Below are 22,989 nucleotides of genomic sequence, written 5' to 3' on the forward strand. Positions count from 1 at the left end.
TGCAGGTCGGGCTGATCAGGACGTGGGGCCGCAGCGCGGAGGCCCTGCACCAGGTATGTCCTCGGGTGGGTCCATGTTGGGCTCCTGCACCTGTTTTCCTGGCCCGCCCAGGCCCACCGCAGGCCTCCAGTTAGAGAGCCCCCGACCTCAGTGGGGGCGGGGAGGGCAGGCTTCTGGGGGAACAAGGCGGCGGGGGGGGGGGGGGCGCTGGCTCCCCAGGGACCCCGCCTTCCTGGCTGGGTGCTCGCTGGATGGCAGAGTCCACCCTCCCTGGGTGGTGAGGGCTTGAGGGGCCGCTCCAGGCCCCCAGGGGTAGGAGGAGGGGCAGAGGGCAGTGGTTCCGGGGTAGTCTGGGGGCTCCCCTCCTGGCTCAGAGATGACCTGGGGGTGGCGCCCTGGACAGAGAGAATATCAGGCTGTGACGTGACTCCCAGGGAGGGACAGACTAGACCCAGGGATGGGGCAGGCGCCACAGTGCCCTGGGCAGGTGGCTGGCTGGGCCCAGAGATGATGGACGGGACGTGCCCACAAAAGGCGATGATTGGCCTGGATGCAGGGGTCCCGCGTGGCCGTCTGCTGCTTTGACGCAAGGTCACGGTCACTTGTCACGGCACGGGCCCCAGCTTCCTCCCTGCATGGCTGTGGTAGTTCAGCGTGGTGGCCCCTAGCTGGGCCCTGACCTGGACGGGACCCGGAGCGGCCACCTCAGAGCCTGGGCACTGGACAAGCTTCCTCACACGTGAGATGGGGGAGGCTGTTCTTGACTTCTGTGGATGCTTCTGGATCTTCCTAAGATCTATCAAATAATAACCAGGTCTGATGAGTTCAAACCAAGAAAACAGCTCAGGGCTGTGTCCCGCCCCAGTTGTCACGTAGCCCCCAGTCCCCTCGGGATGGGTGTGGGCTCCATGTCAGGTCCCCGGAGGGGGACCCAAGCCCTTCCTGTAGGAGCCTCCTCAGGACAGGAGAGGAGGGGGAGGGCCCACGCAGAAGGAGCCACTCCCTCCCTGAGCTGCCCTGGCTGAGAACAGAGGGGCCACTGCCTGTGCCCCACCCCTGCCCAAGGGGCTCGCGCCCGCGGCAGACACAAGGGATTGGGAGTCCCCTCCTGTCCAGGCTGTGCTGACAGTGGGCCAGCAGGGTGCAGGGAGGACAGGGCGGGCAGGACAGAATTGGAGGGGTGGACAAGGACAAGGAGGCAGGGCGGGAAGGCAGACGCACTCACACTGTCCCCTGCAGATCCCAGAGGCAGATCCGCACTGCCACGGCCTGGACCATGCACCACCGGGACCCTGCGGAGTGAGGTCCTCGAAATGCCTCTCCCTGGTCCTGTGCAGGGAGGACCAGCTCCCAGAAGAGTTTGTGGTGTAGACACCCAGAGGTGTGGCTCTGCACGTGGGGCTCATCCACACGGCACGGCTTGTCCGCCCGGGGCTCCATCTACACAGCACGGCCCGTCCACGTGGGCTCTGTCTACACAGCACGGATGCATCCACGTGGCAGGGCTTGGTCCACAGTCCCTGGCCCCCGCCCTTTTGTGTGCTGGAGGCCCCGCCACCGCCCCATTGACCGAGACCCTCCTCCTATGGGTTCACCCGCCAGCCGTATGGAGAAGCCTGGAGGGAGTAAGAGGACCCGCTTCTCATGCCTGCCATGATGAGTCCAGACTCCTTCTGTCTTAGTGTCAGGAGGCAGAAGTGAAGGCGTGGCCACCCGTCTGCAGGTGGCTCGGGTGCAGCCCCCACCCGTCCACTCTGGAAGGAAGATGTTGGCTGTTCCCGCGTGTGGGAGAGACCCTTCCGGTTCCCTCTGCACGGGCCCCCCCCCCCCCCCCGTGGACGGCCAAACCAGGTGCACAGCCTTCTGGGAGCCTTTGACCCAAGGTCACGGTCACCTGTCACGGCACCGGCCCCAGCTTCCTCTAGACCGCTCCGCCGCCCCTGCTGCTCACGATCCCGGAGGCCTCTCTGTGAGGTGTGGGCCCAGCTGTCACCACCCCACGACAGACCTGGCCGGTGGGTGACCCCTGCCCACCCCTCACACGATGCGTTCACCGCAGGGCTCCAAGCCTGGAGTCGCAGCGGCACGTGGACGCCCGGTCCCTGCGGGGCCTACGGAGCCCGAGAGGCGGCTGGGCCATCCCGAGAAGCCAGGATGCAGATTCTGAATGTTCCTGGCCCTGCCCCCCCAAGACCGAGCTGAGCGTCCCGTCCCCTTCCCGCGGCCAGCCGCCACCTGGATGGAGCGGAGTCGTTGGCGGAGGGGGTGCGCGTCAGCAGGCTGGCGGCCTGTGTCCCCGGAGGAAGGCCGGGCTGGCGCTGCGTCCCGGCCGCCTCCCGACCCCAGGTGGGGGCCCCTGCCTCCCGTCCAGAGACCTGAGCGGGCGCTGGGAGCAGGTGCGGTGCGAGAGGGGTGGTAACAGGCCCTGAGCCTGACGGGTGTTAGGGTGCGGCTCCTTTTACCCGGGCCCCTCCCGCCTCTGCCCTGCACAGGATCTGACGCCTGCTGTCCCCTTGATCAGATGGACTGGCATGTGTCCGTCTGGTAGTCCGGAGCACTCAGCGGGTGACCGGAAGCCCGCTGCCACAGGGCCCTGTGCCTGTGACATCACCCGGCCCCCCTTGCTCGTGCCCCAAAGGGCACGCCGGCGCGGCCAGCTCAGGCTCATTTTGGAGACGGGGGCAGAACTTGAGCCCGTGTGTGTGGGTGCACACGTGTGTGGGGGCACATGCACAGGTGGGTCCACATGTACACACATGTATGTGCGAGTGTGTCCGTGCACGCACACATACGTGCATGGGTCCACACCTATGTGTACACGCGTGCATGCACGCACGGGAACGTGTGCGGGTCCGTGTGCACATGTATGTGCACGTGTGTGGGTCCGTGTGTGCACGCACGCATGCACACGGCAAGTCTGATGCTGCCCGGGCCGGGCTTCCTGACCCTTTCTGTGAAAGGAAATCTGGGTGTGTGCACACTGGCACGTGTAATAAAGGACCTAAATACACGTCTCCCATTTGCACTTGGCCCAACCGGCGCTGCTGAGCCAGGAGGCTGGGCAGTGGTTAACCCACCTGGGGGCGTGCGCTGCCGCTGAGGGCTTGTCCTGTGCACACGCGCCGTGTCCTCGTGCTGCCTGGACTGGGGGACACGTAGGAACATTCATGCCCCGTGGAGCCCACATTTTCCAAATCTGCTTGGGGCAGGAGGCCGCTCTAGCCACCTTCACGTGTGGTCAGAGGTTGCTGCCATGGGGGATGGGCCAAGAGGGATGGCCAGGGTCACTGTGGTCACCGATCTCCCTCATCAGACACACATCACCAAGGTAGGTGATGGGCCGGCCCTGGGCAGGTGCAGGTGGGGATGACAGGCACATGCGCATTCAGAATACGGTGAGGGCCAGGGTCGGGGGGACAGGTGTCCCAGGCTGCCCGTCTGGCCCCCGTGCGGGAAGTACCCAGGCCCAAGACCACCGGGGGCAGAAGCGTGAGGAAGCCCAGCGGGGCCCAGCGGGCGGAAGGCCTCTGGGCCACCTGGGGTTGCTTCTCCCCGTGATTTTCCAAACCCCGCTAGACCAGTCCCTGTAGCAACAAATGGGCTTGGGTCCACCCTGATCTAAGATCTACGGGCGTTATTTTTCTTCGCGGTAAGGAAACTTTTGGGGACCGGGGCTCAGCCCGGCAGACTGATCTGCTGTTGCACAAAGAAGGTGTCGGGTGAGGTGAGCGTCAGGGTGGGGCGGAGGTGCCCCGGTGGCACCAGGAGGGTTGGCGGCCGTGGCGGGTGGACACGGTGAGGTGGGCGGCCCTGGGGGACGCCGCGTCTATCCCCGGCTGCCACAAGAGGGCGCTGGAGGCACGCTGTGCTGCCTGGGCTTCCGAGGAGGGGCGGGCCCTGCCGTGCGGGGGGGGACGCGACACAGTGGGCTCGCACACGTGGGACACAGGCCTGGGTGTGGGGGGGGGCGGGCAGGGCCTCACATCCAGGTCCCTCTCCCATCACCCTGAGGACGGCCAGGGCCCAGGGCCCCGTGTCCTTGGCAGTGGGGCTGTGGGGACCGCTGGCTGACCCTGAGAACTGGAACCCTGCAAGGGCTTCTATTTCCGTCCTTCCTCAGGCCCCGAGGGCAGACGAGAAGATTATGCCAAGTGTCTGTTAACCACCGGGTGAGGTCCGGCTGTTGGGGTAAGCGGGCGGCACAATTAGAGGCCAAGAGGGGCCTTGGTAGTGGCCTCCCTCCCTCCCGGCCCGCCCACCCGGAAGAAGTGAAAGCCATACACACAGCTGAGGCCAGAGCAGCCGGACAGGAAAGTCAGAACAGCAGCTTCTCCTTTTGTGTAGGTCGGGACTTTGTCTTCCAGGCAAAACTGACATTTTCCTGGAAGAGGGGTCTTAACTAGCAGGGATGGCTGCTTTGTGAGAAAAGGCAGGTCGGGGCCGGCTTGGGGCTGCCAAGTGGGCCGATTCAGCCGCACGCCGAGACCACGGGTGTCCACTCGGTGAGGAGGGTCGTGTGGCCCCCAGGGGTGTGCTGGGCAGGGGCACAGGGCAAGGCCCCCACACGTCTTCCGCACCACTGTCAGAGGGGCTGGAAGGGAAGCCCACCCAGCTTGCCCCGGAGCTGAGGGACGGGCAGGCGGCTCGGGAAAGTGGAGGCCGGAGGTCAAGTTAGCAGGTGTAGGGTCACAAAACCCCAAGGGCTTGTTCGATGCAGATCCCCGGGCCAACTGCCCGGGCTTGCCCTGACCCCCTGCCCTGCGGTGCGGTGGGGGGATTCTGGAGCCGCCCCGGCCGCCACCCTGTGGGGGTGCGCGTGTAGACATGCACCCGGCGGTGGTTTTGTTGGGCCTGGCTGCCCAGTGCAGGGGACTTGCCGTCGTGGGGGACCCACAGTGCATGGACGACCTGGACCCAGGAGTCCGGAGGGCGTGTCTAACCTTCGCCTTGGTTTTGTGAACCCTGTGCCCCGTGGCCCAAACTCCCTGGGAGACAGAATCCAGGGTACAAGACGTCTTTTCTGCAGGAAGCCAACTCACTCCACGGCCAGCGGCCTCAGAACCACTGTGTGGGCTTTGAGACTCGGCAGAGGGCAGAGGGGAAGAGCGGGCCGGCCAAGGACGAGGGCGTCCGTCCGGGAGACCGGGGCTCTTAGAGACGGCCCCCGGCACAGCGGCCTGGCCGCTCCGAGGAGACTGGCCTGTTTCTTCCATGCGGGAGCAGGGGGGCCACGACGCCCACCAGTGTTCGGCTTTGGGCCCCATCAGCACACAGCTACGTGGTTTTCTAAAATTGGCAAAATGGAGACTTTTTCACCACAAGCGGTTAAGGCCTGATAACTGCCCGACGAGGGCTGGTTCCCTGGCCCCTCGCCGAAGGGCCTGGACGGAGCCCGAGCCTGTGGGCACCGGCGTGAGAGGTCCAGCCAAGGGAAGCAGACTTGCAGGCGGGTAGGGTCGTCTGTGGGGTCCTCGGGTGACCGCCCCGGGCGGGGACAGCACTGGTCTTCAGGAGGCAGGGCCGGCCTGGTGGGACACACGTGGGACTGGAAGGGGGAACGGCCGGGCGGGGACAGCAGCCCTGACGACCCTCTCATGCTGCCCACTGAGACCTTCGAGCTTCCAGTGAGCACGCCCCGAAGGCACCAGCACCAGGGGCCAGATGGCCGGCGGTGATGCTCCAGAAGGGGGTGCCGGCCTCGCCCTGAAGGCGGACAGAAGACGGGAGGTGCTGGGAACCTCGGATGGTCCGCACTCTTCGCCAGCTTCTGCGACATTCCGACTGGACGTTCTTAACTTGGATCCCAGCGCTCGCGCACACCTACGTCACCAGCAGGGATCTTACCCTGTTTCCCGCAGGAGCAGGACGCCCCCAGCGGTCCCCGTTGTGGCCTCGAGCCCCGGCCTCCCTGCCCCGCCCCCACCTGCTGGCCGCTCCTGGTCACCCACCCCCACGCCACTCGGTCCCGGTGGCCGCCTCGGTGCCGAGTCCACCCTGGAGACGGCTGCGCCCCACGTGGGCCCCTCGTGGCTTCACTGCAGACACAATGGCTCAAGGCCACACGTTCGGGCCGCAGCACAAACTGAAAGTCAGTGTTGAGGGGGATGTGACTTCCCTCTGACATAACACTCGTTCAGCACCCTGAAACACGGCTGGGTGTGGGGGGTGCCGAGGAAGGGAGAGAGAGCGTCCTTGTGAGCAGGTCCTAAGAATGCGGGAGACAAGCCCTGGGGGGGAGCGGGGGGGGGGGCCGGGGACGGGGGCGGCGGCGCCCCCCCGGGGGGGGCGGTGCCCCCGGGCGGGGCCCCGGGGGGGGGGCACAGGGGGGGCAGTTGGCCTGTCGATGGAGGGCAAGCCTGGGAGGCAGAGTCCCCAGAGGGGAACGGGGGCCTGAAGCAGGTGTCTGCACTGAGGACGGGCGGGCTGCCTCCCTCGGCCATCATGTCAGACCTGTCCTGTCTGGGGACAGCAGCGCCTGGGCCCCAGTCTGGGGAGTGGGTTCTAGTCCACACACCCCTCGTTCTCGTGAGCCCCCCCCCCCAACCCCGTACCCACAGATGTCATGATCATGTCAGGGGTCCCGGGGGAGGGGCAGGCTAGGGCAGGACTGATTCCCATCCTGCTTCTGGAGTCTTGGGGCTGGGGGGGTTGGGGTGACAGCAGAGTCCCCGTGGCGGTTCGCAGCGTGGGCGTGGGGGGGGGGGGGGGGGGGGGTGAAGGCCCCAGGGCCCGGTGGGGACAGTGCTCCACGAGTGTCAGAGCAAGTGGCTGCCGCCGATGGAGCCATGGGCTGGCTGCAGGCCCAGCCCCCCCACACACCCCTCCTACGCCCCTGGGCCCCCAGCTTGGGGAGACACCGGGCCCTGTGGGGTGACGGAGACACAGCCAGGCCGTGCTGTGTGCAGCCCCCAGAGCCGCACGGGGTGGCAGGGGCAGGTCGGGGATTCGCGAGGCCCTGAGCCCCGGGTCGTTCTCTGGCGCCCCCACAGTGACGCCCGCCCTGAGGCCAGGGCTCGGTTCCTCTTTGGCCGCAGATGAAGCGTTTTCTGACTCGGCCAAGTACGCCACCGCGTCAGAGACCGGAGGTTTGCGACACGGGACGGCGACGGCGGAGAACCTGGGGGCTCGGGCGGCCACGGCCAAGTGCCGACAGAGCCCCTGAGGGCGCGTCCGGGCCGTGCGCTCGCTCGCTCGCTCTCCCGCGGTGGCACCGGTCACTGCGCGGTCGGGCCCCGGTGCCGTGGCGCCCCCACAGCCGGGCCTCCACCGCTGCAGCCTTGAGAGGCCGGAGCCCCCGGCCCCCAGGGGCGTCCGGGGCGGCGGGCACGGGACGCGGGGGCTGCGGGGAGGACGCGCCCGTCCGGGCGGACGCACGCAGGGCGCGGGACCGTCCGTCTGCGCCCCGTCGCCGGGGACCGCGCTCTCCCCCCGCCCCCGTGGCTCGGGCCGAGGCCTGAGCGCAGTCTCCTCACAGCGAGGCCGTTTGCGCTACGGACCCGGGCGCCAGCGTGACTCCGGAAGCCGCGTCCGAGCTGCACGGGCGCGAACGCAGACCCGCGCGTGGTGGGTGCGTCGGCCTGGCCACGCCCGCGCTGCGACTCGGCACGCTTTCCAGGCGCCGCCGGGCCGACGCGGTGACATGCGCGCTTGTGCGTCAGTCAGCCCGCTGCTCGCGGCCGCACCGCCCGGAGGCGAGGCCGCGTCACGCGTCACGCGTCACGCCGGGCTCTGGGACGTCGGCCTGCGGGGAAGGCCGTCAGGAGGAGGAGCGAGACGGCCGCGCCCCGAGGGCTGCTGTGCGCGGCTCGCAGGTGACGGGAGGGGCTTCGGGGGCGGAGGAACCCGTCTCGGCCACGCGGCCGTGGTCCCGGACTCGGCGCTCCAATCCCGGGGCCTTGCCGGGTCTGCGCACCCCCCTCCGGCCGCACACAGCGTGGCTCCCCGTGCTTGTCCCCGAGAGCGCCCCGAGTCCCCCAACCCCGAGGGGCGCCTCGGACACGCCCGCATTCGCCTGGGAGTCTCTGCCGCCTTGACGGGTCGGCGTGTGTGGCCGTTTCCTTGAAAACAGGCGGAAGGAAGTCCGGAACAAATGAGCTCATATTCGGGCGCGGACGTCGTCAAGTGACAACAGGAAACTCGTTTCCGGGGTGGGGGGGGGGAAGCCCATTGCCACGTGCAGCCCGGCCTCCGCTTCTCAGTCACCTGGGTTTTCGGGGGGCGGGACTGCCCCCTCTGGCTTGGCCGCGCTGGACTTGCCTCGCCCGGGCCCCAAACCCCAGGCACCGCAGCGTCTCGGCCACGTGCTTCCGGCAGGGGGACACGCACAGGATCACCAGCAGCTTCGCGTCGCCACCTTTATGACAGGACGGAGCAGCAGGTGGAAAGGACCCCGAGGAAAGACGGCGTCTCTACACGACTTGAGGCCGCGCGGGGTTGGGGCACCGCCGGCAGGGATGCGGGCCCGGCCCCCAGCGGTGGCGGGGCCGAGTCCCTCCTGCTGGGGGCGCGGGCCACGGGTCCGGCCTTGCAGGGCGGGGCACCCTCCCCGAGCCCCAGCACCCAGGTCCCTGCAGAAGCTGCCTCGCTTTTCGGACGACGGGGAAGGCTGAGCAGCACTGAAGGAACAGCAAAGACCAGGGGGAACGGGGAGCCGAGGAAAGACCGAGAAATGCTGTGGGAGGGACGACGGTGACCCGGGGAGCCAGGAAGTCCCCCAGGGGGACACGTCCAGGGGGAGCGGGTGTGCCCGGGGCAGGGACAGGGCGGTAGGACACCGCCCCGGGTCGCGTCCCGGGGGAGTTCCCTTACCGAGGACGTCCTGGAGAAAGTGGGTAAGTTTGCTGTTCCGGTACGGGACGTGGCCTCGACGCTCCGCCAGGGCCCCCAGGACATCCGCGAGGGCCGCCAGGCTCCGGTTGATGAACGAAGTCTCCCTCAGGGCCGATCCTGTCACTCCAGACACACCTGGGCAAGTGCAAAGACCCGGCCACACAGTTAGGATGTGCAACAAAGTCTTTAACGATGTCGAGGGACGAGCCAGGAAGAGCAAAACCGGGACGTCTCAGGGCGCGTGCGCTGCGTGGGGGGCACACCGGCCGGGGAGACCCCCCAGTGCACCTCACCAGGAACAGGTGGGCAAGAGCCGCGGAGAACAGCACGGCTCGGGGGTTCTCACGTCTGGGGGCGGCGGTGAGACCGCGCCCACGGCGGGACGGGAGAGAAGACGGCAGAAGGGAACAGGGCCCGGCGCCCGCGGCCCCAGGGAGGTGCCTGCCCTGCGCTCACCCACACACTCGCTGCCGGCCAGGTCCACGAGCTGAAGCTTGGCGTGCACCTGCTCCGCGGGTCGCTGGGCCCCCAGGGCCCCGGGCCAGGCTCTGCCCCCCGACGCGCTCCGCCTGCTCCCCTCGGGCTGCGGCCCGTTGGCCTGCCGCTCGGCTGCACGGGGCTGATGCGCACCTAGGAGGGGGGGGGTCCACGAAGCCTCCCTCGGTGGCGCTGTAGAGCGGGACCTCTGCCCAGAGCGCCACCCTCCGGAGAGGAACTCACTCCCCCCCGGAGGCGGGCAGGGCCGTGGCGGGGAGGGGCTTCCGGAGGGAGGCCACCGCTGCGGAAGCTGGGGCTCGTGCCCACCTCGTCCCACTAACAGAGTGACATTGTTGGAAGTGTTCGGTCACGACAGTGATTGAAACCCAGTCCGAAAAGCCCGTGAGCCCCACCGTTTGTCTCCGAATCCTCCTGAGAAATCCCGACAGACCCGTGCCTCCCTCTGGGGTGTGTGTCCACCTCATCGCATGCTATTCCCAAGACGGCTTCTTCAGGAGAGTTTTTAAAAACCTAAGTAGTGTATGCTCACCGTGGAAAACATTAAAAATACACAGAATGGGACAAGAACGAACACAAAAGCCACCCTGGTCTCTGCTGCATTCCCACGTGTGGAGACCGACCGTGGGCTCCCGGACAGATGTCCCCTCCCTGCGGGCGAGCCCCTCCTGGGGCCAGTCAGGCCCAGCTCGGGGGCGCAGGGCGGTCACGGGCGGGAGCGGGCCGCCCACACCGGCCTGCAAGCAGAGTGAGCGTTGACCCGCTGGCACCGGGCGTCGGTGTCACCACCGTGTGAAGTTGGGCCCTGCCCCAGCCGTCCTCCGCGGGTGAGCTCTGGCTCCGTGAGCTGGCAGAAGTCGGGCTCCTCGGGCTCCGTCCTTCCCAGCCTCGGGGCCTGATGGCCGGGCAGCGCCCCGGTGCTGGGAGGGTTGTGCGGGCGGCCCGTGTGCGCGGCCCTGGTCCTCGTCCTCACCGAGACACAGACCCTGGCAACTCGGGTTTGCGACCTTCTAAGCCCACATCGCATCTGCAATCTCACAGGTGACGTGTGCACCGCGTGCCCAGATGCAAACACGCCCGCTCCTGGTTAACGAAGAACCCCCCCCACCCCCCATCCCCTTTCCCCCCAGCCTGGTTCCAGAGCCTGCACATGTGTTCACCACTCCCAGCCGGGGCCCGTGCGATGATGCCTCAGAGCCTGCAGGTGCACGGGCTCCTTTCCTTTTACGTGGATTTCATTCCGTGCCCGGACCAGGCGCGCGGGGCCACTTACCGGGGCTGCCACGGGCGGGGGCTGTGGTCAGAGTCGCCGTTATTATGAGGTGGGATCTGGAAGAATTGGCGTGCACTGAGGTGGCCAGCTCCGCCCTGAGCTGCAGGCTCCCAGCAGCGAGCGCCATGAACTCCGCGGCACTGTGGACGGGCCTGGCAGAGCGGGGGGGGGGGGGGGGGGGGGGGGGGGGGGGATGGGGAGCTGGCCCCCGGCAACGCGAGGGACGCCCTCCACCCTCGGCCCACGTAAACCAAGTGTGCCCACTGTGAGAGCCGTCTGGAGCACAGCTTAGACAAAATAAGGCGTAGCAAATCAGACGTTCTCCTTTTCTGACTCCCGGCTTACTTATTGTGAATCGCTTTACTCTGAAATATTCAACCGTCTGGGGGGGCCAAGTGGAGGTTCTCAACCTTTTGAACATCAAGCATTCCTTTATTTGTTACGCCCCCACGGACTCCAGGAAGAGTCTGTGTCCCTGTTCTAGTTAGTGACTAACACCTAAGCAGAGGTTCCCATCAGCAGGAGCGATTTTGTTCAGTCTATCAGACAAAAGCTGAAAGTTCTGCTTACTTTGTGCAAATTTGTGGCTAAAGGCATCATTTCCTGTAGGTTTTTTCAGACACTGGAAACAGCTGCAGACCCTTCACTTACTAACTCTGGGACCCCAGGCTCGCTGCCCTAACCCTCATCATCAAGGGGACCCAGCCTCCTCCCACCCCCAGACGTGGATTCAGGAGCATATTTAGGAGCTTTAGGAGCATATTTAATCAACACAAGGGGACGTCCTTTCTTACAAGGTGATTAATTATTGGTGCATGCAAGTGGAATGAGGGCGTCTGTACTTGACCGAGGGACGGTGGGCAAGACCATTTCTCTGAGCTCGTTCCCTCTTCGGGAATAGAACATGTTCTATCAAATTTTCATCAAGATATTTTAAAAGGTTAATGGACTTGTCTGTTTTAATTGTCATTTAAAAAAGATAATTTCTAAGGCGAATTGGAAAATGCGGAACACACCCTAAGCACAAAAGCGCCGTGTGGTCCCCGGGATGAAGGGCCCGTCATGGAGGCGTGGCCAGCTCTGCTTGGGGTCCCGTGAGGGGCAGGGGCTGAAGGGCCACGCGGAATACTCACTCTCGGGTCAGCAGACAGGCCTCCTGCTTTGCCTCCCGGGCGGTCAGCACCTCACGCTTGGGCCCAGACGCTGCTGTGCGACCGTCTTTGGCCAGAAGGTCAAAAATGTCGTTATTATAAACTTCCACTATGGACACGTCAACCTTCAGGCTCCTTGACGGGTTTTCTGAGATAAGCCTGGGGATGGGGGGACACGAGGGACTTGGGTAACCCCTTGGAGAAAGCTGTGGAAGAATGGCTTTCAGAAGGAGGTGACAACACTCGGCATTAGGGCAGCATCTTACTAACAGCACAAGCACGCAGGAAGACTGGAATGTTCCCTTTACATTGTAGGGTAAGTACCCGCCTTGGGAACAGCGATTCTATCTGAGTTGTATCTAAATCAACGATTCTGGCCCTCAGTACCCTTAGGATCCCAAGCCCACGAGGAGAAGAGGCACAGAGAACTCGTGGCCTCGACTCGGAAAGCCCCCCTGCCCCCGAGTCTCATCCCCGCACAGGAGCCCAGAGGATTTCCAGCACTGTTCCAGAACCCGGGCCCGCCTCGTCCACACGCCTGGAGACAGATCCATAACCCCACCCAGGGGGAGAGTGGCCACCCGCACAGCCCCTCACCACTGAGGCCCCCCCCCGTGTCTTGTGGGGGTCACGGCTTCCCCGACGCGCACACAGTTAAGGCCCATTTCACTCTGGCTAGGATGCCTTCCTGTCCGTAAGGGAGTCCTGGCCCCGGGCTGGAGCCCGTGTGGGCGGCCTGGCACTTCGGGAAAACGCAGTCTGGGTGTGTCTAATCCAGGCACCGCCGGCTCAGGGGTTTCCTTAGGAGCCACGAGGGAGCCAAGAATAAAATGAGCAATCCTTGTCTCCCGGTGACACGGTAACAAAAATGAAAAAAGGTAAAATGAGAGAAAAATAAATTAAATCCTCCCGGGAAGAGAGTTCCTGGCACAGACCTTGGATTGGGGTTACTCTTGGTGCTGGGGTCTCCCCGGGGCACTCGAGCAGAGTGACCCTCCAGCCCGAGACACCGCTGGGTGGGGGCCGCGTGTCCCCTCCTCACGCCAGAAAATCACAAATGTGACCTCGGCGTGGCTCCCTGCCCCGGGTGACAGGCCGTGTCTCTGGCTGTCACAAAACCCGGATTAGAGGTCTCTCATCCACACAATACAGGGAGGGAGAGCTCAAGTGAAGATCTTCTTCCGGGAAATTAGGTCCTCGATTGATTCGTTTGTCCCTCAGCTCGCTGGCTTCTGCCAACAGTGCTGAAAGGCGGTTCGGTCTTGGCCTCGAAGAAGCCGGTGTGTGGCCGGCAAGTATGCATGTTCCAGTAACAGCACAGTGTGATGCGTCTTACACACAGGTGTGTGAGGCCCCGCGAGGCTCCAAAGGGGGGCACTGAGGCAGGGCGGGCGTCCCCTCCCCTCCCCTCCCCTCCCCTCCTCCCTCCGCACGTGCTGCTGGATCGTCACCGTCTGGCTGCCTTCACTCTGGACTTTCTGAGGGCGGAAAGTCACCACGCTCACCCTGTGAATCCCTCGTGCCCTCGGCCCGGCGGCCAGAAAACCCTCCTGACGTTTGCCGATCGGCTGAGATCACCCGGGAAGGACGCGGTGGGAGCCCCGGGCTCAGGAGGGCCCGAGAGGGTCCCCGGGGGGCTGTCATCCTGTTTACAATGGCAGGGCCGCCCTTGGTAACCTCGGCCGTCCGAGACCAAGATTCTTTAGGGTGAAAGGTTCACGAAAACATCCTCCAAGATCAACGCCCGGGGTCCGAAGGCTCCAGTGAGGGGCACAGAGGCTGGACCGGCCGCTGCCCCGGGGCCCCTTCCCCGGGGCATCCGCCGCGGGTCCTCTCCCTGACTCCCGGGTCCCTGCCGTGTCCCTCCTTCCACGTGACAGCTGGGAGAGCCACGGGCTGCTGCCCGGGGAGGCTTCCCTGGGGGAGAAGCCGTCGGCTCTCGGACCAGCCCCGGCCTGGCTCCGCTGAGGACGCCCATGACACCCGCTGGGGTTCTAGCCCCTTGAAATTCAGTGTCCCCACATGGAGGTCTCTGTGACCTGCGGTGGGCAGGCTGAGCCGCCGTCCACAAGCCCCCCACCCACCCTGGGGATCGATGTGCTCCTCCCCGGGGCGGGGGGGGGGAGGCCAGGGCTGGCCACGGGCCCTCCTCCCCCATCTCTGACAACGCACACCCTCAGGAGGGGCAGGCCCCCTCACTGGCCTCGCAGCCACTGAGCTTTCTAGAATGGTTGTTACACAGCACAACCTCACCTGGGCTGACAGGTAGTCAGTAAACTTAATAAATGCACGTGTCTGTGTGCACAAATACTTAAAGAATATTGGTTTGAAGAGGCACCAAAATATTAGGCTGTGTGGGAGTTCTTATGTCTTTGGCTCTGATTTTAAGACACAGAAGGGCCGGGCAAGGAGACACAGGGACAAAAACCGAATCTCAGGGCAAGGAGCCGCGTCTTCATGGGAACACAGTGCACACGGCTGCAGTCAGCGGGGTGCAAACGTGAGAAGGTGTGTCTTTTTTTAAAATTCTTTTTTGTGTTTATTCATTTTTGAGAGGGAGACAGAGAGAAACACAGTGGGAACAGGGGAGGGGCAGAGACAGAGGGAGACAGAATCGGAAGCAGGCTCCAGGCTCCGAGCTGCCGGCACAGAGCCCGATGTGGGGCTCGAACTCACGGACCTCGAGATCCTGACCTGAAGTCGGATGCTCACTGAATGAGCCACCTAGACACCCCAGGAAGGTGTATCTTGCAGGGCGGCTCCCTGAAGGCAGGGAGGGCTGGCGTCTGGGCCAAGGGGGTGGAGTGTGGGGCCACAGCTCTGTTCCAGAACTCCCTGGTGACTTGGGCTGCGGAGGACGGCCTGCTGCTATCTGTTTCCAAGAGTAATTGTGTTGGTAAAACCATAATATGCAGCGGGTCCCTTGTGGGGACGTGTTCACGGGACAGGAGCGTCCCCAACGTGCCCAGCTCCCTGTAGCTCCAAAGAAGTAAACCAGAGGTGTCTACTCTTTCCAGGGCCAGGAGGCGAGGAAAGGACAACGGAGGTTTCCCTCGGTCCCCTTCCCATTCTAGAACAGAAAAAACTCCGTGCGCGGCCCTCTCCCGGCCAGGGAAGCTGTCTAGCTAGGGATCTCCTTCCAGCAGTTTTCTCTTAACGAAGCGTTTCGACCTAAATGTGCCTTAAGAATTTCTAGCGTCCGTGGTGCCGAGGCGTGGCGTGTTTGAACACTGCGTGGTTTGTCGTGGGTCCTGGGAGGAGCGCCGGGTGTGGTCTCCGCACCCTCCCGTCCCCCCACCCCCGCTGCTCTGGTCCCCCGCTCGCTGCCCCCCAGGTACCTGAAGAGCTCTCCGGCAGCCCTGGGGAGGACTCCCAGGTCGCTGTGCGGTTCCCACGGCGGGACGGGCTCCCCCGTGGACTGGGGGCCCAGCATGGTATAACTCTTGCCACATCCCGTCTGTCCGTAAGCCATGATGCCAACGTTGTACCTAAAACCCAACACGGATTTGAGTGCCGGAAAGTGCACAGCGCGTCTCCTGCCCTGACTGGATTCTAAGAAGAATGTTTTCTCGGATGGACAATGCCACACACTTTGCTCTGCAGTCCGTTTCTCCAGCCCTTACGAGTCGGGCTTTTCTAGAACTGCAGCTCTTCTGTGCACAATCCCTGCAGCCGTGCGGTTCACAGCACGGGATTCAACCACAGTCACGTCCACACACACAGCACGTATCTCATCGGCACCTGCTTCTCCTCGGCGACTCCGTGTTTCCTCCAGGCGCCCGCTGCGGGCGCCCTGCGCTCAAGGTGCGCGCGGGGATTCCAGCCTGAGCGAGACCCCCCGTTGTCCCCGTCCGCCTTCCGTGCAGCCCGGTCAACTGGGGCTTCTGATGCACGTGGAACGACTCAGAGGTCTGCACGCTGTCCTGGGCCATCCTACGATATCTCCCCATCACGCACATGACCCGGGGCATTGCTGACAGCATCGTGCTTAACGATCGTGGCATATTCTTGTGCTTTGTTAGTTCAAGGGGCGGGGTGTTTCCACACCCACGGTCAGCCGGTGTGTGCCACAGCGTTTCTGACAGGCGAGCGGCCCCCCACACCCCACAGACGGGTCACGTCCCAGGGGACACGGACGGTGGCTGGCCCTCTACATTTCCTTCCAGCTGTTTCTTCAGCCCGAAACAACGGAAAGATGGGAACACGGAAAAAGTATTTGAAATAGATGTAAATTTATAGGATATGATATAAATAGATAAATGATAGGGATTTATAGGCGGGGCTGTGCGGGTACAGGTGTCCCAGACCTCCAGGGGCGGAATGCTAAGCCCTGACCCCCGTCAAGTCACGGGGGAGGTGAGACCGTGCACCTCAGAGGTGGCTCAGGGCCCACCTCAGAGACGCTGATTTAACTGTTCGACCTTTAATCGATGGACAGCCTGAAGGATCCCCAGCAAGCCAAACTCACAGAGGCTGTTGCTTCGATCACAGGACCTTGCAGAGTGTTCTGACTGGCTGCTGCCTTTAGCAGGGACCCAGGAGGCCTACCACCCGGCGTTTTCGGTAACAAAAGCCTCCCCGCACCTGCCCCGAGGACAGGCGTGTGCACGCCTTGGACCACAGCAGATAAGCGAGCCCTGACGGGGACCATTCGAACCCTTTAGGGACGTGGAGAGGAAGGAAGCCTCTTGAAGAAAGCCTCTCAGGACTTAAGGCCATCTGTTTCGCATTTAAAGTGGAAAGGCAGCTCTGGGGACGGTCGTGCAACCACCACGCCTTTTCTATTTCTGGAACCTGCTTACTAAAGAGAGGCCTGCTTAAAAGAAAACAGAGCTCTCCCGTGGCTCCCAGTGGAAGAACTTTTGGGGGAGGATATAAAAGCCCCCACATTCAGCTCTTCCGGGAGAAGAGCTGCAGCAGAAGCTGTCATAGTGCAGGGTGGGCCCGCGGGCGTGTGCCACGAGAGCCACATGGCTCTCCCGTGAGGACCTGGCCCCCTCTCCGGCCCCCACCGTGCGTTTGGATGCTAGAACGCCGCGGGCGGAGACAGCCCTGTCGTTAGAGCCTCCGTGCTGCCGATGTTGGCCGTGTGGCAGCCTTTGCTGGGCAAACACAAACACGCCTTCTTCGGGACACCGCACGCAGCCTCCGCCTCCAAACTGGGGTTCCTCCAGGCACCCTGAAGTAGGAAGTCCTGGCGTTCTGTGTCAGCTACACAAACCTGGCTCCACTCGTTGCTGAAGACACAGCAACTCGGAAGGTGGGACCTGGGGCCAGAGGCTCCTTCTCGAAGGGCTGGTGAGTCCCTCAATCTAGAGTTAACGTGCTTCACAGACCTCCTGAAAATTCTAAAATGCACAAAGAATCCCAGAGACAACCAGAGCAGGTGCTCACGGCCGTGAGCCCGCACACACGTGACTAGAACATCTTTAGGACCCGAGGCAGGTGTGCTCACGGACGCCCTCCCTCGAGTCCCGCTTGGCCCTTCTCCTGACACACCCCGCCCCCCCCCCCCACCGCCCATGGCCACTAATCAACAACGGGGCTACGGGTTGCTCTGCGTTGTATAAAATGCTCAGGCTCTAACGTGATACACTCATCCTGTAGCAGGAATGAGATCTGCCTGTAACTGTGATCACTGACCTTGGAGATATTATAACTCACCCGTCCAAGAGTGACGTAAGCAGGGGGCACACATCCCCAAATACCACTTGCTGGGATTCCGCGGGGCCATAAACTCTGAGAGGCACAGGGAAGATGATGCACAGTTGGAAGAAAAAGAGATTTACCTCAGTAACCAAACAGGAAAACCTGCCGAGAACACTATCTTCATCCACTTCCCATATGAGCCCCAACATCGTCAAGATCCTTTTTTTTCTTCAACAAGAAAAAGTTAATTCCATGGCCTTTCCAGCTAACAGAGGTTAAGGAAGACGGAAGAATTGTCTCCTTTTTTAAAAAAACACAATAAGAAAAATTATTAATGTTTGAAAACAAAAAAAAAAAACAAAACAACAAAAAAAAAAAAAAAAAAAAAAGCAAAAAAAAAAAAGAAAAAGAAAGAAAGAAAGAAAGGATACCATGTAATTATCCCGGAACTAAATTAGCTCCACTTAAGTGGGTCCAACAATAATAGTGTAAAAATCATACTCCAGGCAACATTTGATACACAGTGTTTGATTTTTATGCTGGAGCTCTTAACAAACAGTATTGTTTTCCTAGGCCCCAGGTTAGCTGGGCACCAGGATGGGGTGTCTGCTGTGTGAGGGAATCAGTGTGGCTCTGTGTTTAGAAGCTCCCACAAATACAGCCAAGCAGGAAGGACTTCCAAAAAATGCAGTTCACTGCACAATTTGAAACAAGACCGGAATGCAGTCGCAGAGCGGGCTTTGTGCCAGACTACCGAGCGCGCAAAGCACGCCGGGCGCAGATGTACTGAATCGAGTGCACCCTGCATCCAAGCTTAGGCTCCTGAAATACAGGTTTGTATTCGGCTGGAACCAAACTTTTCTCTTCTTTCATTTTTAAAACGTTTCATAATGTCCAGTTGATCCCTGTTATCTCTAGAAGCAGGATTAACTTTATTTTACTTTTTAATGTTTATTTATTTTTGAGGGAGAGAAAGAGCATGGACGGGGGAGGGGCAGAGAGAGAGGGAGACACGGAATCCGAAGCAGGCTCCAGGCTCCGAGCTGTCAGCACAGAGCCAGACGCGGGGCTCGAACCCACCAACCGTGAGATCATGACCTGAGCCGAAGTTGGCGCTTAAGTGACCAAACCACCCAGGCGCCCCAAAGCGGGATTAATTTTAAACTTCAGAGGCATCCCTTATACAATGTGGGTCATCATGCATGATCAGGAGGGCGTTTGGAGCAAGGGGTGCGATGCTGAGCTCTTGAATCTGTTTTTTAACTTGTCCCCCAACTCCCCAGGGCCCGTCTACTTTGCACAAACCCGCCCTCCGCCCGCAGCCGGTTGAAGCTGGCCTCGTGTCCATCTGCTTTGTCTGCAAATGTTTCGATGTGTGTCTGAAAAGGACGTGACTGTTCCAAAAACATCACAATGTCACCGTCACCACATTTTGGAAAACTAGCAGTAATTCCTTACTGTCACCCCCAAAGCCGTCCAGCGTTCTCTGACATTTCTCCAGCTCTCCGGCGGGTTTATTTTTCCTGTCAGCCTTTAAAAATCACGATTCAAACAAGGCATTCCCACGGCCACTGGCCAAACATCTTCTAAATCTCTAATCTATAGTAGGGGTCGGCAAACTTTTCCTAAATAGTAACTAGTTGAGGCTTTGTGAACGTCTTACTTAAACACTCAGGTCTTTGCCACCAACGTGAAGCCAAGGTCAAGGGCCCTGTGCCACCTGCACTTGGTAACACTGTATCGAGTCATTACTCAGGAGCCCAGGTGGACACAGGGAAGCGATGACATAGATCCGGGTGGGACACTGACTCCACTGGACGTGACGTGTGGTCGTGCACCGGCCCCTCCAGAGTCAAAGGACGCAACTTTGCGCAGGGGCGGTGAGAGAGGTGGCGGGCCTCGTGGATCCGTGCAAACATCAGTCACACTCGGGCACACGAACAGCTGAGTCAGAAGATACCGTGGGAGGAAGTTCCCACCGATGGCAGGAGGAAAGCAAACTGAAAACCCAGCCATAACCCTCAGGAGCAATGTTCACATCCTTTACGGAGAAAACTCTAAAACTCTCCTGAAAGACATAACCGAACTCAAGCAAATAAAAAGACAGACCACGTACTTGGACAGCAAGACTCAACTCTGTGAAGAAGTCAGTCTTTTCCAAAGTTCGTTTCTAAACTTGCCTTACTCCCCCCCAAAAACACCCCCCAAATACCACAGATGCCATCACGCTTTTCTCTGGAGCCAGGTAATGTGATTATACAATTGCGTTGGCAAAACAAGAGGTCAGAACAGAAAGGAAAACCCTGGAGGGGGGGAGAGAAGGAGCAGGGGTGGGACTGTCCCTGGGGACCCTCCGTGTGCTGTGAAGCCTGCACCCGAGGCTGTGGCCGTGCACCTGAGCCGGGGGAGGGGGCGTCCAGGGGACCCGAGACAAGTCTAGAACTGGACCCGCGTGTGCCAGCTGTATCATAAAGGAAGCATCTCAGATTAGCGGGGAAAAGATGTGTTTCACTAAGTGGTGTCACTAAGTGGGGAGGTACGTGGAAAAACGTAAAATGGGATCCATCCCTTAGACACTATTCTAGGATGTTCCAGACAGGTCGTAAGTTTAAGGTGAGAAGTCAAACCACACAGATATTAGAACACGTGGGTTTATTCTTCTCTAACCTGGTGGCCTTTGTCACTGTAATTAAGTTAACAGGGGGACAGCTTTGGCACAGGTAAGAGCTGTCAGAAGCAAAAACAAGATAAACTAACAAACTTGGAAAAACGGTTGCAACTTAAATCACAGACAAGAGATCAATATCCCTAACATACAAAGTGCTCTGGAAAACAAAGAAAAAGGCCAATGCTGATTGTGTTGTGACATCTCCTTCCGTTTCTTACGTGTTCCTTACGCAGGAACACGTTCCCTGTATTTCTTCTTACATCAGGAGTCCTCTCTGTATCTTGTAGAAACACATCTAGAGACGCGAGCTGACTGGACAAAAAGGTGCAGGAGGCTGTTAGCTGCCCGACAGGGTGTCCGGCCTCCCACCAGAGAAGCTGGGTGGAGGCCAGAAGCTGGGAGGCCCCAGGTCCAAGCACGTCCTGGCGGGAAGCTGTGGGCACGGGGGCCGGGGGGGGGGGGGGGGCGGGCCAGCTGACCGGCAGGGCTAACCCAATCTTCACTTGCCAGGGGGAAGGCGAAGCCGTCCTGGGGGTCCGCTCCACACAGCCAGCACCCCCACCGTCTCCAGGGTGCGCCCGGCCACACTGCGGTCCTGACCCTGTGGGGGTCAGGGGGGTCTCTGACCCTCTGCTCCTATCTCCTCTGTGCCTTTGACCCTTTTGTCTCCCTACCAGAATGTCCTCTCTTCTCTGCCTGGTTAACGCCTGGTTAACAGAACATCAGGACTGGTGCAGACACCGTCAGCTCACCTCCAGCCCCACCAGCCCGTAACATGAGCTCAGGGAAGGCTCGAACTCACGACCCCGGGAATCGACGCAAACGTGTGGGGACATCACAGCATGAATGCGTGTAACGGGGGGACACAGCCAAGAGTCCTTCAACTACCTGATACATCCATTATGCTCAAAATAATGAAATTACTTCTTATTTTTCTTATGGCATTTTGGGTCAATGGCTGCCACTTTTAATTTGCCATTTTGAAAAATAATAATGTATTTTTATCCCACTTAGAAGATAGCCGCGGTCTTCTGACTCTGGGCCCGTTCATACTTTTCCTGAGTTTTTTAGGAAGGAACGTATTTTCCCCTTCACACATATTTATTTTTAAAAAGGGGCTAAGTACTGAAACTGTTGAGAGTTTCTTTCAACCCCGAAATAAAATATTTTGACATTTATTAGTTCCGTCAAAAGCTCTTATAAAATAAACAGTGTTCTGATTTCATAAGACCCATATGCTCTGCTGATTTTGAAGTGGGACAATCCTGAATAAATTCTTCCCCGGAATAAATTCTTACGGAGATTTAAGTGTGAATTCTTGCTTCTTGCTTGGATGGACAGCGACTGGCACAAATTCCTTCCTTTCTTTTTTTTTGTTCAGCCCAAACACCACAATCGAGACCTTCCCCTTCAGTCTGACCCCAATGTGTGTGGCGTGCTGCCCCCCCCACCGGCTCCCCAAAACAGGGTCCCCGTGACACCGACAGACGCGTCCCCGCCCCCAGCGCCCTGCCCCCCTTCCTGGGTCCCACGGCTGCGGCAGGCACACGACGGCCCAGACTTGACCCTGGAAAGGCGTGTGAGCGGCCGGCCCTGGCTTCTCCACCTGCGGTGCCCGCCCAGGGGCTCCTGACAAGGCCAAGCCCCGGGACCTGCACAGACGTGCTTGGAACATGTGAGAAGCCACAGGAACACGAGGGGGACTGAAGACCCGCCCCGTGGCAGCGGGCTGGGGTGGCGTGGCCCGCCTCGCCCTCCTCTCGCTCGGAGCACAGACAACACAGGACCCGAAACGCCCGGCGAGACACAGGTGGCCCCGAAGGCCCACGGGAGGGAACGCTCCAGGTGCACGAGGAGAGGCAGCCGGGCTGCGGACGAGAAGCTGGCGCTGACAGCCGGCCCCTTTCCTCTGAGGAAGGCCCCCTTTCCCCGGTGGTGTCGTGTCTGAAGTCCACACGGCCACTTCAGCTTCCTTGTTAAAAAAAGCATCAGAGTTTACGGATTGAATCAGGACCCACACGTCACAATTAGCCCACTTGCCTCCTCAGGTCTCCTTGAAACATTGACTGTATTTTTAAAATGGATCCTGGGGGCGCCTGAGTGGCGCAGTCGGTTAAGCGTCCGAATTCAGCCAGGTCACGATCTCGCGGTCCGTGAGTTCGAGCCCCGCGTCGGGCTCTGGGCTGACGGCTCGGAGCCTGGAGCCTGTTTCCGATTCTGTGGCTCCCTCTCTGTCTGCCCCTCCCCTGTTCATGCTCTGTCTCTCTCTGTCCCAAAAATAAATAAAAACGTTGAAAAAAAAAATTTTTTTAATGGATCCCGTGCTTCGGACACGGAGGCGGCGGCTCCGTGGGCACGGACGAGTGCACACAAGGCCGCCACCGAGACGGAGAGCAGCTCTCGGCACGAGTCTCCCCCGTGGCCTCCCCTGTGGCCTCTCTTGTGGCCTCTCGGTGGACAACCCCTCCCGCCTCCCAGCTCCTGGCAGAGTCTGGCTTATTCTCCACCCTCAGGCCTTTGTCTCTTCCAGAAGGTCTGGGTCACTTAGAAAGCGCGTTTCATGTCACAGAACACCGGGTCCAAAGGGGCGGTGCCACCTTCATCTGCATCAACCACGCTGACACCTCCAGCCACCAGCCCGTGGTTTCGGCATTGGGCCACGTGGACCGGTGGCTTCCAGCCGGCCCTCCCACGAAACTAAGGACGCCGGCGTCTCTCGGCTGCAACGTCTGTACTGACACTTTGCCCACCTGCTTACGGCGTGGTCTGATCTCTTCCTCTCTGGGTACAAGTGCTTGGTAAGCTTTGTGATTTCCAAAGGTTTGCTCGGGCCTGGGGCTCGCCTGCCCTTTCTCCTGGTGACGTCACACACACAGAGCCGACGGTGTCTGTGGCAAAGCCCGATACATCGTTTTCTTATATAA

The 22,989-nt window shown here is 61.0% G+C and overlaps 2 protein-coding genes across 2 annotated transcripts in view; one reads left to right on the forward strand and one right to left on the reverse strand.

The window, feature by feature from the left end:
- Positions 1-6: 6 nt before the first annotated feature.
- LOC121013185 (uncharacterized) lies at positions 7-3,014 on the forward strand. Its single transcript, XM_040448682.1, has 4 exons — positions 7-53; positions 1,240-1,413; positions 1,683-1,974; positions 2,060-3,014. The coding sequence occupies exons 2-4, from the start codon at positions 1,314-1,316 to the stop codon at positions 2,427-2,429; spliced, it is 762 nt and encodes a 253-aa protein (XP_040304616.1). The 5' UTR covers positions 7-53; positions 1,240-1,313; the 3' UTR covers positions 2,430-3,014.
- Positions 3,015-8,167: 5,153 nt separating this feature from the next.
- KIF25 (kinesin family member 25) overlaps positions 8,168-22,989 on the reverse strand; it is a 45,137-nt gene continuing 30,315 nt past the window's right edge. Inside the window, exons 9-15 of the mRNA XM_040448684.1 lie at positions 17,413-17,487; positions 15,087-15,236; positions 11,731-11,907; positions 10,598-10,749; positions 9,286-9,459; positions 8,809-8,964; positions 8,168-8,353 (exon numbers count right to left, since the gene is read on the reverse strand). Of these exons, the coding sequence (XP_040304618.1) occupies positions 8,199-8,353; positions 8,809-8,964; positions 9,286-9,459; positions 10,598-10,749; positions 11,731-11,907; positions 15,087-15,236; positions 17,413-17,487 (1,039 nt within the window). The 3' untranslated portion in view covers positions 8,168-8,198. The remainder of the gene's footprint in view (positions 8,354-8,808; positions 8,965-9,285; positions 9,460-10,597; positions 10,750-11,730; positions 11,908-15,086; positions 15,237-17,412; positions 17,488-22,989) is intronic.

The sequence above is a fragment of the Herpailurus yagouaroundi genome, unplaced genomic scaffold (genome assembly GCF_014898765.1).
Source record: "Herpailurus yagouaroundi ecotype Mexico unplaced genomic scaffold, PumYag 198, whole genome shotgun sequence".
Lineage (NCBI taxonomy): Eukaryota > Metazoa > Chordata > Mammalia > Carnivora > Felidae > Herpailurus > Herpailurus yagouaroundi.

Bases quoted from the DNA above. Each gene is read 5' to 3' on its own strand.
- LOC121013185 (XM_040448682.1), top strand. From the start codon at position 1,314: ATGCCTCTCCCTGGTCCTGTGCAGGGAGGACCAGCTCCCAGAAGAGTT. The intron at 1,414-1,682 runs GCACGGCTTGTC...CTTCTGTCTTAG, and splicing joins ACGTGGGGCTCATCCACACG to TGTCAGGAGGCAGAAGTGAA. The intron at 1,975-2,059 runs GTGTGGGCCCAG...CGTTCACCGCAG, and splicing joins CCCGGAGGCCTCTCTGTGAG to GGCTCCAAGCCTGGAGTCGC.